This window comes from Ursus americanus, chromosome 18 (genome assembly GCF_024610735.1).
Source record: "Ursus americanus isolate L20-20 chromosome 18, mUrsAme1.1.p, whole genome shotgun sequence".
In the NCBI taxonomy this organism is placed as follows: Eukaryota; Metazoa; Chordata; class Mammalia; order Carnivora; family Ursidae; genus Ursus; species Ursus americanus.
This window is the reverse complement of record NC_142144.1, coordinates 1,138,867-1,153,213: the sequence shown is the minus strand read 5'-3', so window position 1 is coordinate 1,153,213 and position 14,347 is coordinate 1,138,867. Positions and strand designations below refer to the sequence as shown.

The 14,347-nt window shown below is 64.4% G+C and overlaps 1 protein-coding gene and 2 non-coding genes across 3 annotated transcripts; 1 reads left to right on the top strand and 2 right to left on the bottom strand.

Annotated features, from left to right (window-relative positions):
* Positions 1-1,593: 1,593 nt before the first annotated feature.
* Positions 1,594-9,755, top strand: DIPK1B (divergent protein kinase domain 1B). The gene is made up of 5 exons (XM_045803782.2): positions 1,594-1,816; positions 4,934-5,068; positions 7,739-7,846; positions 7,968-8,144; positions 8,694-9,755. Exons 1-5 carry the CDS (start codon positions 1,754-1,756, stop codon positions 9,501-9,503), a joined length of 1,293 nt encoding a protein of 430 aa, XP_045659738.1. The 5' UTR covers positions 1,594-1,753; the 3' UTR covers positions 9,504-9,755.
* A 2,637-nt stretch (positions 9,756-12,392) lies between these two features.
* LOC123796363 (small nucleolar RNA SNORA43) lies at positions 12,393-12,528 on the bottom strand. The gene has a single exon (XR_006780734.1). It is a non-coding gene; the product is annotated as a small nucleolar RNA SNORA43 (small nucleolar RNA).
* A 1,041-nt stretch (positions 12,529-13,569) lies between these two features.
* LOC123796364 (small nucleolar RNA SNORA17) lies at positions 13,570-13,703 on the bottom strand. The gene has a single exon (XR_006780735.1). It is a non-coding gene; the product is annotated as a small nucleolar RNA SNORA17 (small nucleolar RNA).
* Between the last annotated feature and the right edge of the window lie 644 nt (positions 13,704-14,347).

Genomic DNA, 14,347 nt, shown 5'->3' with positions numbered 1-14,347 from the left:
GAGAGCATGAGATGCCCACGTGGCGGGAGGAAGGTGAGGGGCGCAGGGGGAGGCAGGTGTGGGCCTGAGCATTCCTCCGAAGGGGGGCCACCTGCTTCCGGACCGTGGCCAGGGCGGGAACTGAGACCGAGGGTAAGGAGAGACATTGCTGTACCAAAAACCCCAGGAATAAACACAGAAGATGTCTGCGCTGCTGGGTTCGGCAGATTTCTTACGTATGAGAGACAAGAAGCGCACCGACTGTTAAAGAAAAAATGGGTCACCTGGACTTCAATATTAGGAACTTGCTCTTGGAAAGACAAGCCACAGACCTCTGCAGACGCCCTGTTTGCTAATGGAGTGGTGTCTGAAAGTCGGGAGGAGCTCCCCGAACCGAGTAACAAGGAAACAAACACTACAGAAAAAAGAAAATGGGAAAAGGAAAAAAAAAAAAAAGATTAACTGTACGTTTCGGCGAAGATCTATAGGTGGGTCAAGACCTTCAGTAGGTAGGGAAATGCAGATGCCGCCCACACAGACGCCCACACACGCGCCCCACTCGGACACAGCCGCGCCCGGACCGGGCGGGAGCCCGCAGCTGTAGTGTCAGCAAGCCTCCACCGCGCTTGTCCGCGCGCGGGACGGGGAAACCCAGCTTCGCACAAAGCCCGTGCGAAAGTTCAAGGCAGCTGCGCCCCTGGCCACCCCACGTCCGCCGGCGAACGCTGACCGGGCCCGGGCCCGGGGCGCAGCTCCGCAGGGACCAGGGCACTGGATTTTGGCTTCTGCCGGTGACAGGCCAGACCCCAAGGCTGTCCCTGCTGCACTCGCTTTCTGGGACGCGTGGGGACGGTCAGGGTGGGCTGCGGAGGCTCGGAGAGCCAGGGCCCGGAGGTGGTGCGGGGAGGGCTGCAGGTCCACGCCGGCGCAACCGCGCGGTCAGAAAGTGCGTTCCCTCGTTCCCTGAGCAAATGGAAGAAAGCCGCACACGCTCACACTGCGTCCCGCGGGTGCCTGGCGCGGGAACCCCCACTCCGGGCCTTGCCCCTCCGCGCCCCCACGCGCCCGACCCTGCCCCACCTTGGGGCTCGGCAGGCGGCCGGCTCGTCCCCGCCCCGGGAGTCCGCGACCGCCCGCGGTGAAGACCCCGCTGCCCAAGCCCGGGGGTGCGGGCGGGGGCGCGAGGGGCGGGGCGGGGGCGGGGCCGCGTGCGCCCCCCTCCCCGGACCGCCCCCACCCCGCGCGCCCCCTCCGCCCCTCCCCTCCTCCTCCCGGGCGTCCCGGCCCCTGCCCCTCTCCCGCGCCCCCCTCCTCCCCGGCGCCCCTCCCCTGCCCCGCGTCCCCGCCCGGGCCCCTCTCCCTCATCTCTCCCCTCTTCCTCCGCCTCCCCTAGCCGACGCCCCCACCCCTCCCCTCTCCCGGGTCCCTCTCCTCCTCCTCGCCCGCCCCAGGCCCTCTCCCGGCGCCCCTCCTCTCGCCTGCGCCCCCGCCCCTCCCCTCTCCCGCGTCCCTCCCCTCCTCCTCTCGCGCCCCTCCCCTCCCCTCCCCTCCCTTCCCCTCCCCCGCCCCCGCCCCCGCCCCTCTCCCGCGCCCGCGCCCCCGCCCGGGCCGGCCGGCCGAGTGCGCCCTCCCGTGGACGTGGACGTGGTCGTGGACGCGGGCGCGGGCGCGGGCGCGGGCGCGCGGGGAGGCGGCGGCAGAGGGCGGCCGTTGCGGGCCGGCCCGCGGGGCTGAGGCCGAGCCGTGCTGGGCCCGCGCATGCCGGGGGCCCACCATGCGGCGGCTGCGGCGCCTGGCGCACCTGGTGCTCTTCTGCCCCTTCTCCAAGGGCCTGCAGGTAGGCGCCCGCCCGCCCGGCCTCGGTGCCGGCCGCGGAGGCCAGCCTGGGGGCGGGCTGCGGGACGCGGGGTTCCTGCGCGCTGCGCTGCGTGGCCTTGGCAGGCTGCGGGGCTGGGAGGGGCTGGGGAGGGGGCGTTGATGGGGCGGGCGGAGGGGCCGGCGGATGCTGCGGGGTAGCAGCCCCTCCCCCACGGGCTGGACCACCCCCCCTTTCCGGGAGGCCCAGAAACCACGCCAGGTCCGTGTCTCTTTCCTCACTTAAAAGAGGTAAGGTTTGTTTTTCTGTTATGGAAAACTTGGGACACATGGAAACGCTCTCAGAAGGACAGAACCTCCCCCCGGGTCATCTCCCAGCCAGCCCCAGCTTAGGGGTATGCCTGGCCCCCCCATGACCTTGGACAAATCACCGTCCCTGCCTGGGGCCGCTGTCCGCTGGGGAAGCCCAGGCTGCCTTGGGAAGCCCCCTGCGAAGCCGGTCCCTCCTGCTTTGCGTGGTCTGAGCCAGGCCCACCGCGTGACCGAGATGGTCTCCGGCCAGACCTGTTCTGAGCAGCCCACATCTCCCTGGTCTTCGCAGGCTGTCCTAGGGCCAGGGCAAGAGGGTCCCGGCCGGGGTCGTGCCCTTGGCCCCAGGGCCTGGCTTTCCTCAGCTCCCCTGGGGTGGGGGGGTAACCTCAGAGCCAGGAAACATTCGCATTTTGTGTGTGGGGGGGACACCCTCCCTGCCCACCTGGGGCCTCAGGGGGCCTCCTGGTCTTGGCCCAGCCCGAAGTCAGGTGGGAGGTGAGGGGTCTGAGGGCCCACCCCCAGGCCAGGAAGTGGGGTGTACACTGCCTTCCGCTCCGCTGAGGGAGGGGCCTTTACCAGGTTGCTGCGGGGAGGCCCAGAGCTTGACCTGGGACCCAGGACAGGCTGGTTCCCAGGAGTTTGAGCCAGCCGCGCCTACCTGCTATTGTCAGGTCACATTCAGAGCCTCAGTTTCCCTCCTGGGCTGGAGGTAAGCTTGATGCCATCGTGCATTTGGGGTGCCGGCCCGTGGGTACGTGGCTGTTACTGACCCCCGAGGCAGTGGCTCCACCTGGAACCAGGGCCAGGTGGGGCTGGGGAGCAGCTGCATGGGACCCACTGAAGAGTAAGACCCGCCCTGTCCTGGGGGCTGACTCCCTGGTGAGCGATAGGACCCAGGGGGTCAGGGTCTGCTTCTAGAGCAAGTACCCATCTAAGGTCAGGAGTTGGGTCAGTCACAGCTGGTCAGGTGGGGATAGTGTCCTGGGAGAGCCTGGGGGGCGGGGGGGGGGGTCTGGCTGGGGTGTGGCTCGTGTCCTGGTGGGCCCCGCAGTCCCTCTGTGAGCCTAGGTCCACCCCAGGGTCAGCCTCAGGTCCAGGGCTGCTCCAGCCTGCCCTCCTCCTGGCTGCCAGCCCCTGACCCCCAGTGCCAGCCTCAGGGCCCTCTCAGAGCCCAAAGCCCCTGCAAGGCCGCACTCACCCCCACCTTAGCATTGTTCTCTGCCAGCCGGAAGTCTTCGGACCTTGTCCTGCCAAAACATCCCCCCCGCCGCCCCCCAGCCCCTCCACCCACTATTTCTCTGCTTTCCTGTTTTTCTTTCTGAACAAACCTGACGGAAGCAGCTGTGTACAGGACATGTGGGCCTGAGGCCCGGCCCTCTTGCTCTGCCCCGCGTACCCTGGTCCTCGCTGCTCACCAGTAGCCGCTGTGGCTCGGAGCCCGTCCCCCCATCCCCCCGTCCCCGGAGCTCGCAGGGCTCCTCCTGCTGCAGTCCCTCCCGGGAGGGCCAGCTGTGTGAACGGGTGTCCAGGTCGTGGAAGGTGAGGCCCCTGCCTCTCCTGGAAGAACCACAAAGATGCCCGCAGCTGCCCGCGCTGGGCCCAGAGGCCCCTGCCCCGTCTGCACTGGACCCAGCCCCAGCTTCTGGCTGAGCAGGCCCCAGGGCTAACAGGACTGGAGCCAGTGCCCAGGGGCCAAGGAGTGGTTGGGGGGGCATGTAGCACTTCTTTGGGGGGGGGGCCTGAAGCTCTGGGCCCTCCTACTCTCTGACCCCTGGGTCCCAGCCCTTTTCTCTGGGGTCCGGTCCCCCTGACCGGAACACTGGTAACTCCGTCCCCTCAGCTGGCCATCCTGGACAGCAGTCCGGGCGGCCTGTGATCTGCCAGGGCAGGGGGTGGGGAAGGGAGGTGGCGCCCCTGGAACCCAGGTTTGGGATCTGGGCCCCTTGCCCCGGATTCCGCTCATCAGAGGGGGAAGCTGGCGGAGAGGCCGAGCCCCGGAGACGCTGTTCCCAGCCCACCGCACACATGGAGGCAGTGCCTCTGGCCACAGGGCCACGGGCTGGCTGCCTTAGTCTTTCTTGTGGGGAATACACACAAGATTTACCGCCTTCACCGCTTTTCAGTGCGGAGTCCGGGGGCGTCAGCGCACCGTCCCTCCGTCCGCAGACGTGGTCATCTTCCCACACTGGGCTCGGGATTCCTTCCTCTTAGAGTGAACGATTTTCCACGGTGTGGATGGACCCTGTTTTATGTAGCTATTCACCCATCACGGACCCTTGGGCTGTGTCCCTCTTTGGCTCCGGGGACAATGCCGCCCGCACGCGGTGTCCGAGGTGCTGTCTCTTCAAGGCTCCCGGGGCGCTGAGGCCTGCCCCCTGCACCTGCAGCCCCCACGCCCCGTCCCCCGTGCTGGGCCTGCTTCAGCCGCAACGGCCCACCAGCCATAGGACAGTGTGCCCGGGGTGGTGGGGTGATTTTTCCAGCCTGACCTTGTGCAGAGGTTAAAGGTCATTATGGAATGAGAGCAAGGCCAGAGAGAAACTTGTAAAAAATATCTTTCTTCATCAAAATCGAGTCGCCTGCCGTGTGCCCCTGCATTTTGAAGTTGATTCTTGCCTGCCCGTGAGACGTCAAAGTTCGGGAGCACGGAGGGTGGAGGGGGCCGGGGAGGGAGACCCAGGAACGGCCCTCCGTGCGGGGCAGCTTCGGAAGTGGAGCAGGGCAGGGTGCTGGCCGCAGGGACGGGTTGGCTGGGAAGGCTGGGGCCGGTGAAGGGGGCACGCGCACCCCGAATGTGGTGCTTCCTCACAGGCCTCTCTCCCCGCAGGGCCGGCTCCCAGGCCTCAGGGTCAAGTACGTCTTCTTGGTCTGGCTGGGCGTCTTCGTGGGCAGCTGGTTGGTGTACGTGCGCTACTCGTCCTACGCGGAGCTCTGCCGCGGGCACGTCTGCCAGGCGGTTATCGTAAGTGTCGCCCTGGGCCCGCCTTGTGGGCGGACTTCTCCCTGCGCGGTGCTGGCCCTTGCCATGGGCCACTTAGCGCTGGCCCTGGATCCTCAGAGTGCAGGCACGGTGGACTTGGCCACGGCCCACGGCGCTGGGTGTGGCAGAGAGGACAGGAGGGACGGGGAGGGGGAGGCCGCTGCAGGTGCGGGGTGGGGGCGGGGAGAGGGCCTGGGATGTTCAGAAACGTTTTCCGGGAGGACTTTCAGCAGGGAGACGGGGATGGACAGACGCTGGTGGCCTTGAGTGCCCCTCCTGGGGTCAGGGTTCACCAAAGGAGGCAGCAGGTAGGGTCCTTGTGGGGGGCAGGGGGTGGGGGGCCGTGCTCAGTGGCAGCCTGTGGCCTCAGAGTGAGTGTGACACGTGCGTACACACATTTACACGTGTGGGCCACTCAGGAGCGTGTGCGTGTCCGGGGGTGTGCGTGTGAGGGAGCGGCGTCATGAGCCACGTGTGCCTATACACAGCAAGGCACGTGGGCTCACGGGTGCACACTTAGCGGACACCCGAGACTCGGGCTGGAGGGACCGACCTCACCAGCTGCAGGGGCCCTGGCAAGCCCTGGACTCCCCTGACCCCGGCCTGCGCCCTGCCTGGCCTTCCCAGGAAGTTTGGAGCCCCCAGTGAGCTGACGGCCAGGGTTCTGATGCCGCTGGACGGGCCTGGAGCTGCTCCCCCCGCTGTAAGATGAAGAGGGCCCCCTCTCCTGGGGGCTGTGTGGGACTGACACTGGCCATGGAAGGGTGCAGGCAGGCCTGCTCTGGCCAAGGTCCCACAGGGGCCAAATTTGGGGAAGTCCCGAGGTGGGAGAACCGTGACAGGATTTGCAAGAGGCTGGGTGGCGTCTCGTCCCCCTGACTATTGGCTAAGTACCTCTCCAAAGGGCCAGGCCGGCCCCGGGCACGGAGGACGAAGTGCCCACGCGTGGGGGAAGGCCTTCCCGTCTCCCGCCTGTTCTTGGCACGCTTCAGAAAGGCTCGCTGCTGGCCTCCAGGGGCCAGGCCTGAGCTGGGCACCGGACACATGGCTCTGCCCTCACAGTCCAGGGGGTCAGGGGACACACAAGAGCAGACATGGGGTGGGGGGCTGGGGAGAGGCTCTGCTGTCGGACAGGTCAGGGCGAGGGTGGGGCTGGGGAGGGCCAGGACGGCGGAGCCGCGGCCACGGGCCCTGAGCGGCAGGTGAGGGCTGTAGTGAGCTGTGGGGGTGGGAGGGACGCACCGCTGGAGTGAGGGCAGCGGGCGGGGGGGGGGGGGGGAGGGGGCTCTGGCCTGGCGGTAGCAGGGAGCAGCCGCCGGGAGGGTCAGCAGGTGTTCCTGAGCCCGAGGAAACTGTGTGCCCAGGGGTGTCTCCCTAGGGTGTCCCCTGGGCTGTGGGGACGCCCCCTCCTTTCCAGAGGGGACCAGCCTGCCTCGTGGCAGTTCCACAGCGTGTCCAAGGGTGCGATCAGGGGTCACGGGTCAGGTTTTCACGGCCTCTGGGTGTTTGGCGGGTACTCAGCCCCCCTGCAGGTGGGAAACAGGCTGGGAGGTAGGGCAGTTTGCCCTGAGCCTGATGGGCTGGAGGCGCCCTGAGACCCTGGGGCACACTGCCCCCCTCAGCCCCTGGGGGAGCCCCTCCCAGTCCGAGGGGCAGTGTGACCAGTGGCTCCTTCCCTGGCACTGGTCGGGAGGGGTGGTGCTGGGCAGAAGGCTGTCCCTGGCCGGGCCCTTGAAGGCCCTGCGGTTCAGGGGGGCCTCTGGGGCTCAGAGCTGACCCTTCGTGGTGCAAGGACTCCTTGCAAGTGGTGGAATCATTTTCCTTACGTTTTCTTTACCATCTTGATGAGCGGCCATGGCTTTCATGCCGCCACACACAGATGCCTCCTTCACGGGGCCTCTGGTTCTGGCCGTGGCCCTGCCCTCCGTCCTCCCCACACTTGGGTGGCGCCCTGCTCTCCACATTCCGCACACTCACTTCCCTCTCCTTCCTCCCAGCCTGGCTCCAGCAAGGGCCCGGGCTCCATGGCAACGGTGATGCACTTCCAGGAACGCACCCCATGTGCTCCAGAGCTCCGGATGGCGGCACCTCCCTGCCCAGGGGGAAGGGCCTGATGCCATCACCTCCGGCTTCCCCACCTTGGGTCAGCCCAGACCCGCAGGCTTCAGGGGGCTGCAGGGGAAGGGGTCGGGGGGCGGCCGCTGCTCTGGAACCCAGCCTGATTCTTGCTGCCAGTGGCTCCCGGGGCATCTGGCTGATGAGGTGGCCTGGCCGCCCCCCGCCTCGGGGCAGGGGCAGGGGTAGGGCCCCATCGCGTCCCAGGCACAGGGGAGAGCCCATGCCAGGGAGACTCAGACTCGTGCACGTCACAGGAGGTGGGATGGGTGGCGGGGTTCACTGTTAACGCTGTGAGGGGCTGGCAGCTTTCAGGCCGTGGTAAGCAAAGGATCTTGCCCGTGGGGTCAGGGATGGCCAGAGGTTGCTGGTTCCCAGCTGCAGTGGTCTGAGGGCCCCTCCGAGACAAGCGGAGGGGCTTAAGAACCAGGGGGCAAATGGCAGATGGGATGGGGCCTCAACCTGCAACATGTGGGTGGTGGGAGGAGGGGCCCCGCCTCTTCGGGCCACTTCCTGGTGTCTTCCTCCTGTCCCCAGTGTGACCAGTACCGCAAGGGCATCATCTCCGGCTCCCTCTGCCAGGACCTGTGCAACCTGCACAAGGTGGAGTGGAGGACGTGCCTGTCCTCCGTCCCGGGCCAGCAGGTAAGCCCAGCAGGGTCTGGCTGGGGTCAGCCCTGGGGCCCTTCACCTGGGGTCCCGGGGCTTGGACGCAAGTTGCAGCAGGAGGGGACGTCTGCTTGAGGACCCCTGTGGCCCCATCCAGGTGTACAGCGGGCTGTGGCAGGGCAAGGAGGTGACCATTAAATGCGGCATCGAGGAGGGCCTGGACCCCAAGGCCAGGTCGGACCTGGCCCCCCGCCAGGAGCTGGTGCTGTTCGACAAGCCCACTCGGGGCACATCAATTAAGGAGTTCCGAGAGATGACCCTCAGCTTTCTCAAGGTCAGTTGGCTCCTGGGGGCCATGTGGAGTTCAGGTCAGGAGGCAGGCGGGTGGGAGCCACAGCCCCTGGCCAGGCATCTGGCTGGACCTCAGCTCCAGGCAGACCCTCCCTCAGGGGAGAACCTACTAGGTGCAGAGGACCCCTTCCACCCCGACCCGCCCGGAGCATCTGGGGGAAGAGAACCCTGCACATGGGAAGTGAGGTGGGAGCAGACATAGGTGCCCACTCCCCAGCTCCCCAAGCACCCGTGGAGACGCAGGGACACGAAGCCCCAGGAGCAGCTCCTGGAGAAAGGACAGTGCGCCTGTGGTCAGCGAGGGGGCTTCGCATAGCCCTGGTCATCCCCTCCGTCTGTGTGCTTGGAGGCTGGGCTCTCCCAAGCTGGCAGATGTGTCGGGGTCCCGTGTGCAGCCCACCCCGCACACACCCAGGGGTCTGAGCCTAGTAGGTCAAGGTGGGCATCCTGTCAACGTAGAAACCCACCAGCAGGTCAGGCTCGCTGGCCCTGAAATGACTCGGTCTCCCTCTGTTTGGGTCTCACATGTCAGGCAAACCTGGGAGACCTGCCCTCCCTGCCCGCGCTGGTCGGGCAGGTCCTGCTCATGGCCGACTTCAACAAGGACAGCAGGGTGTCCCTGGCCGAGGCCAAGTCGGTGTGGGCCCTGCTCCAGCGGAACGAGTTCCTGCTGCTGCTGTCCCTGCAGGAGGAGCACGCATCCCGGCTGCTGGGCTCCTGCGGGGACCTCTATGTCACCGAGGGGGTCCCACACGGTTCCTGGCACGGGGCCGCTCTCCCGCCCCTCCTGCGCCCGCTGCTGCCCCCGGCCCTGCACACAGCCCTCCAGCAGTGGCTGGGGCCCGCGTGGCCCTGGAGGGCCAAGATCGCCATCGGCCTGCTGGAGTTCGTGGAGGAGCTCTTCCACGGCGCCTACGGGACCTTCTACATGTGCGAGACCACGCTGGCCAACGTGGGCTACACGGCCAAGTACGACTTCAAGATGGCCGACCTGCAGCAGGTGGCGCCCGAGGCCGCGGTGCGCCGCTTCCTGCAGGGCCGCCACTGCGAGCACAGCGCCGACTGCACCTACGGCCGGGACTGCAGGGCGCCCTGCGACAAGCTCATGAGGCAGTGCAAGGGCGACCTCATCCAGCCCAACCTGGCCAAGGTGTGCGAGCTGCTGCGGGACTACCTGCTGCCCGGCGCGCCCATCGAGCTGCGCGAGGAGCTGGGCAGGCAGCTGCGCACCTGCACCACGCTCAGCGGGCTGGCCAGCCAGGTGGAGGCGCACCACGCACTGGTGCTGAGCCACCTCAAGACCCTGCTCTGGAAGGAGATCTCCAACACCAAGTACTCGTGACGGCCAGCGCCCCCGGCACCCCCCCTCCACCCTGCCGCCCAGTGCGGGACAGGAGCGCAGGAGCCGGAGCACAGGCCAGGGAAGGGGTCCTGCCCCCAGCCCCTGATGCCAGCAACCCAGACGGGGCCACATAGCTGGACAGGACCGGCTGGAAGGGGCCGGGGGCCGGGAAGGAGCCCCTGGAGCCTGACCCCAAGGGTTGGCTTTGTTATTTTGAAGAACGTGTGATGTAAATAAACAGCTTTTCTCTGAGTGCCCCTGGGTTCCCTCACACCCCGCTGGACCCCTGGTCCTGCCTCCCAGACCCGCCATTGGCCACATGAGCTCAGAGGTGGGGGCTGCCCTTGCCCAGGCTGGATGGGATGCAGCGTGGCCCTCTGGGTCCCAGTCTGCTGGAGAGGCCTCAGCGGGTGTCACAGGCAGGTCTCTCCTAGAGCCACATTCTGGGGGGGCAGGAGGGGTGGTGATAAGATGCGGGATGCTGACATGTTCTGTGCTGCTGGACTGTGGTAGGGTTCCTAAGGAAGGTACCGCTGGAGATGCAGGGTCCTGGTAACAAGCTGCAGAGCCTCCCCTGCGGTCCAGTTGCGCGGGACTTCACCAGATGAGCCGCTAGATGGAGAAGCCATCGTCCAGGAGAGTCCAGAGTTCTCCCTGCCCCTCCCTAAAGGGAAGCTGCAGCAGCCGGACACCCTTTCCCCGTGGGGGCCCCACTGCTGAGCCCAGGCTGGTGCACTGAACTGCAGGCTGTGACCTGCCCCATCGAGGGGTCAGCGGATGGGTCCCTGTGCTTCCATCCTGGGAACTGGAAGCCCCAGTGTCATTTTGACAAAAGGCAAGGTTTCAAAACGTCCCTGCACAAGTAGTCACGGGATTTACTACTTCTAGATCCCAGAAGCCAGGAGGCTCAGGGAGCTGGGGGAAGGGCAGCGTCCCGGGCCCGGTGGGCTGGAGATACTGCTCACGTGCTTGGGGGCAGAGGCTGGATTTTTGCAGGCTTCTCAAAGTGGTTCCAAGGCCTGGGAAACGCCACGTGGGGACTTGAGCCGCACACCTCTGCTCACACGCTTCCCTGAACGTCACGCGGCCAAGTCAGCAGGTGGCAGCCCCAGACCCAGCAGTGCACGTGGGCCTTAGCTAATCACCATTAAAGAAAAGCCAAGTTGCAACCGTTTATTCAAGACCAATTTATTCTCAAAGTTTTGCCAACAGAGAAACACTTTTATTGAAAAACGTATTCCAAAACTTCAACTGTAATACTCGTATTTTTAGTATCCCTAAAACTCATCCTCCCTACATCCAAGTAACTTTCTTCCCCATCTAGATTTTCTCCTTTGTGGGGGTGGGGGTGAATAACCCAAACACAGCACGAAAGCAGTTTAGAACTGGGGTGCCGGGGTGACTCCATCAGTTGAGCGTCCGGCTCTAGACTTCAGCTCAGGCCACAATCTCAGGGTCGTGGGATCAAGCCCCATGTTGGGCTCCACGCTGAGTATGGAATCTGCTTCAGATTCTCTCTCTGCTCCCCCCCCACCCCACCACTCATGCTCTAAAATAAAATCGTTAAGAAATAATGAATTGCCGGCTCTGGGCAGTTAAAACACAATGGCGGGAGGATTAAGAATCAGGACACAGGGGGCGCCTGGGTGGCTCAATCGTTAAGCGTCTGCCTTCGGCTCAGGGCGTGATCCCAGAGTGCTGGATCAAGCCCCGCATCGGGCTCCTCCGCTGGGAGCCTGCTTCTTCCTCTCCCACCCCCCTGCTTGTGTTCCCTCTCTCGCTGGCTGTCTCTGTCGAATAAATAAATGAAGTCTTAAAAGAAAAAAAAAAGAATCAGGACACACGGTGCTGGGGGAAGAGCCTGCCACACAAGGCACACATGCAGGGCTGCCCATACAGGCCTGGCGCCTCCAAGATGGGGTGCGCCCCTTCCCTGAGCACAGAGCCCAGGCCACAGCGGCCACGGGTGGGGCCTCCGCCAACAACCGCTGCACTGAAGTGAAGACACAGGCCCCGCTTCTCTCGACCCCTCCGCCTCGGCCTGCCTGGATTTTCTGGAGTCCGGAACAGTATCTACTGCCTACCGACACTCGACAGTTCCTGCTGCCCTGACCCAGCGGCTCCACCTCCCAGTGCAAACTTCCCAAGCTGAGCACACGACTCCTTTTCAACACGCCAACGCTGCACAAATGTTTTACAAAAAAAACGCAGAATTTTTTTTTTTTTTTAAACTTGAACTCGGTGAGTCTCTTACCCTGAGCAGCCAGCCCGGGTCTTGGCTGCCTGTACCAGTGTTCAGCTCTCCACCTGCAAGAAGGCGGGACAGCGCCAGTCACACCAGTCACCCCAGTGGGGTTACCAAGGCCACCCCCCTCATCACTGCCCGGGTTTACAGGGCTCCAACACCAACCGACCTGTCTCCTGGGCAGGACAAAGCCAGGTGCAGCCCTCTGGCGTCCTTCCCCCTCCCGACCAGTGCCTCCTGTGCCACTTGTCTCAAGGGTCCTTAAAGCAGGGGTGTCTGTGGGCACAAGGCCCGAAAGCCCGCACAGGAAGCGACGGCAAACCCCAGGCCACTCACAGCCGCTCTCAACCAGGGATGCACGACGCACTCGGCAAGGACTTCCAGAAAGCCCTCCACAGACAGACCTACAGAATGACCATTTCCAGGAAGGAGACCTTCTCCTGGTCAATCCCATTGTGCCAAAAGCTGGCCACCTGCTCATACTGCGTGCGTGGCTCACTCAATCCTCATAACGAGTCTCATTTTACAGACGAATCAGAAAACCAGAGCATTTGGAGCCATGCTCGGGGTTCCCAGCGAGAGCCGGAAGGCATGTGTGCCTGCCAAGCGGACGCAGAACCAACCACCCCCACAGCAGCTGTAAGGCATGTCCGGCTACAAACCATTCTTAGTGCTCACTGTTCTGAGCACTGAGCGTAGAAATAGCCACTTCCTCTTTGCCCCGACGTCCCAGGTGCAGCAGAGCAGCTGGATCTGGGGTGCCAGCTGGTCTGGCACCTGCAGGGCAGCCATCCCCTGCCACCCTGTCTGGAGGCCAGCCTCGTGTCCCCTCTTACCTCGTTCTGGATGGTGGCGGGGAGTTTTTCTGGCCCGGCCACAGGCCAGCCGTCTTCTTCCTTCCTGTATTAAGTAACAAAAATGCTTAGCCCCAAATCATAGCATTATAAAGGTCGGCTGTCACCATTACTGTTAACCGAACCAGGTACCAGCAAACCTTCTCTACTTCTGCAGGATTCTGAAAAACCCAACCCGCCGGTCAGGCAGGTAGCAGGACTAATCTACTGAGTAGCATCTTTTATTCTATCTACCGCTATAATTTAAAACTAGCGAAGGCCGCTAGGGAAAAGGGATCCTTTACTTTCCCTGCTGTCCTCTTTCAGAGCCCCAACAGGTAGCCCAAAGGACCTGGATGGACAGCCCGCGCTGGCACCTGGCAGAAGCTTAGTGTCTGATACACCTGGGCAACGGCAGAATGGCCAGGATGGCCTTCCTTAGGGACTTCTGGACCCTCTCTCCCAGAGAGCTCCTCACCAGTAGACCAGAAATCCACAGAACAAGTAGGGAAGGTGACCCAGGACACAACGCTCTGGAATTCCAGAAAATCCTCGCAAGCAGGAGAAAGCTAGGCTGGCCAGCCACCCTGGGCCACGGTGTCTGCACTGCTTGAACCCTGCGACTTCACTGCAGCGGGGTCCGGCTGGCTGCGCAGTGCATCAGACTTGTTTCAAGACGCAGAATAACCACCCACGAAGACTTTCTCACACTTTAAACCACATAATCTGAGTTCTGCTGGGCTGTTAGGCGATGTTTACTTCACCCCAAAGGGGAAAGTTTGGGTGCCATCGTTTGTTTCCTCCACCGTGACAGGTTAAGTAGCACTCAGACGTTCAGCAAGCCAGCCTACCTGAGATCTGAGTGGCCCACTACCTGCGACCACGTCCCCATCTGAGACTACCCAAGAACTAGGAGACAGTCGGAGGGCTTTCCCACGGTGGCCTCAGGCTGCCAGTAAACACAGGCATGGCCGAAAGCGCTTGGTCGGGTGTCAGACTATTAATCATCCAGACGTTCACCAGCGGGAACACTGGGCGTAGATAAGCCTCTCTTCTTTCTGCCACCGAATGACACAAATGTGACACAGAAGCAGCCACACCTGCAACGCCTCTGGGGGCAGTGTGGATGAATGTCAACCACCCACGACCTAGCAGACTGCACAGAAGGGGCTGAATCTGCACAACAGTCGCACTTCGGGGTGAACTCATTCCAGCGCCAACATGTCAACTCACCCGAGACCCCAGGACGCCCTCCCAGGCGCGCGGTTTCCAGCAGGCAAACTCCCTAGAGAAGAAAAGAAGCCTGAATGTGCACGCACGCTGTTCCGCTGCATTTGCTCCCCGGAGACCCCGCCACCAGGCCTGCGTGTTCCTGGGCGACACCGGGCCTGTTCGCCGCCCCCAACCCCGGAGACCCAGGCCGGCTTGAGCGCGCACTACCGCGGTTAGGGCGCGGCGGTGCCGCCCGCAGGGCCAGCCGCTGGGGCCCGCTACAGACCGCCCGCAGGCCAGGCAGGGGCGCCGGCACCGCCGCACGCGGACGTGGCCGGGCGGTCAGCCACCCTCTCAAAACAAAAGGACAGCCACACACGAGCGGCGGCGGCGGCGGCTTCCTTGCGCGGACTTCTGGAAGGCCGGGACCCGCCCACCAAACCCCCGCTACCTGGCCGCCTCCTGAGCGCCGCCGGCCCGGCTGCTCCCGGGAAAGACGCGCTCCGACAGCCGCTGCTCCGCCGCCACCGCCGGGAAAGGACGCACAACCGCGC

Bases quoted from the DNA above. Each gene is read 5' to 3' on its own strand.
- DIPK1B (XM_045803782.2), top strand. From the start codon at position 1,754: ATGCGGCGGCTGCGGCGCCTGGCGCACCTGGTGCTCTTCTGCCCCTTC. The intron at 5,069-7,738 runs GTAAGTGTCGCC...TCCTGTCCCCAG, and splicing joins ACGTCTGCCAGGCGGTTATC to TGTGACCAGTACCGCAAGGG. The intron at 8,145-8,693 runs GTCAGTTGGCTC...CTCACATGTCAG, and splicing joins TGACCCTCAGCTTTCTCAAG to GCAAACCTGGGAGACCTGCC.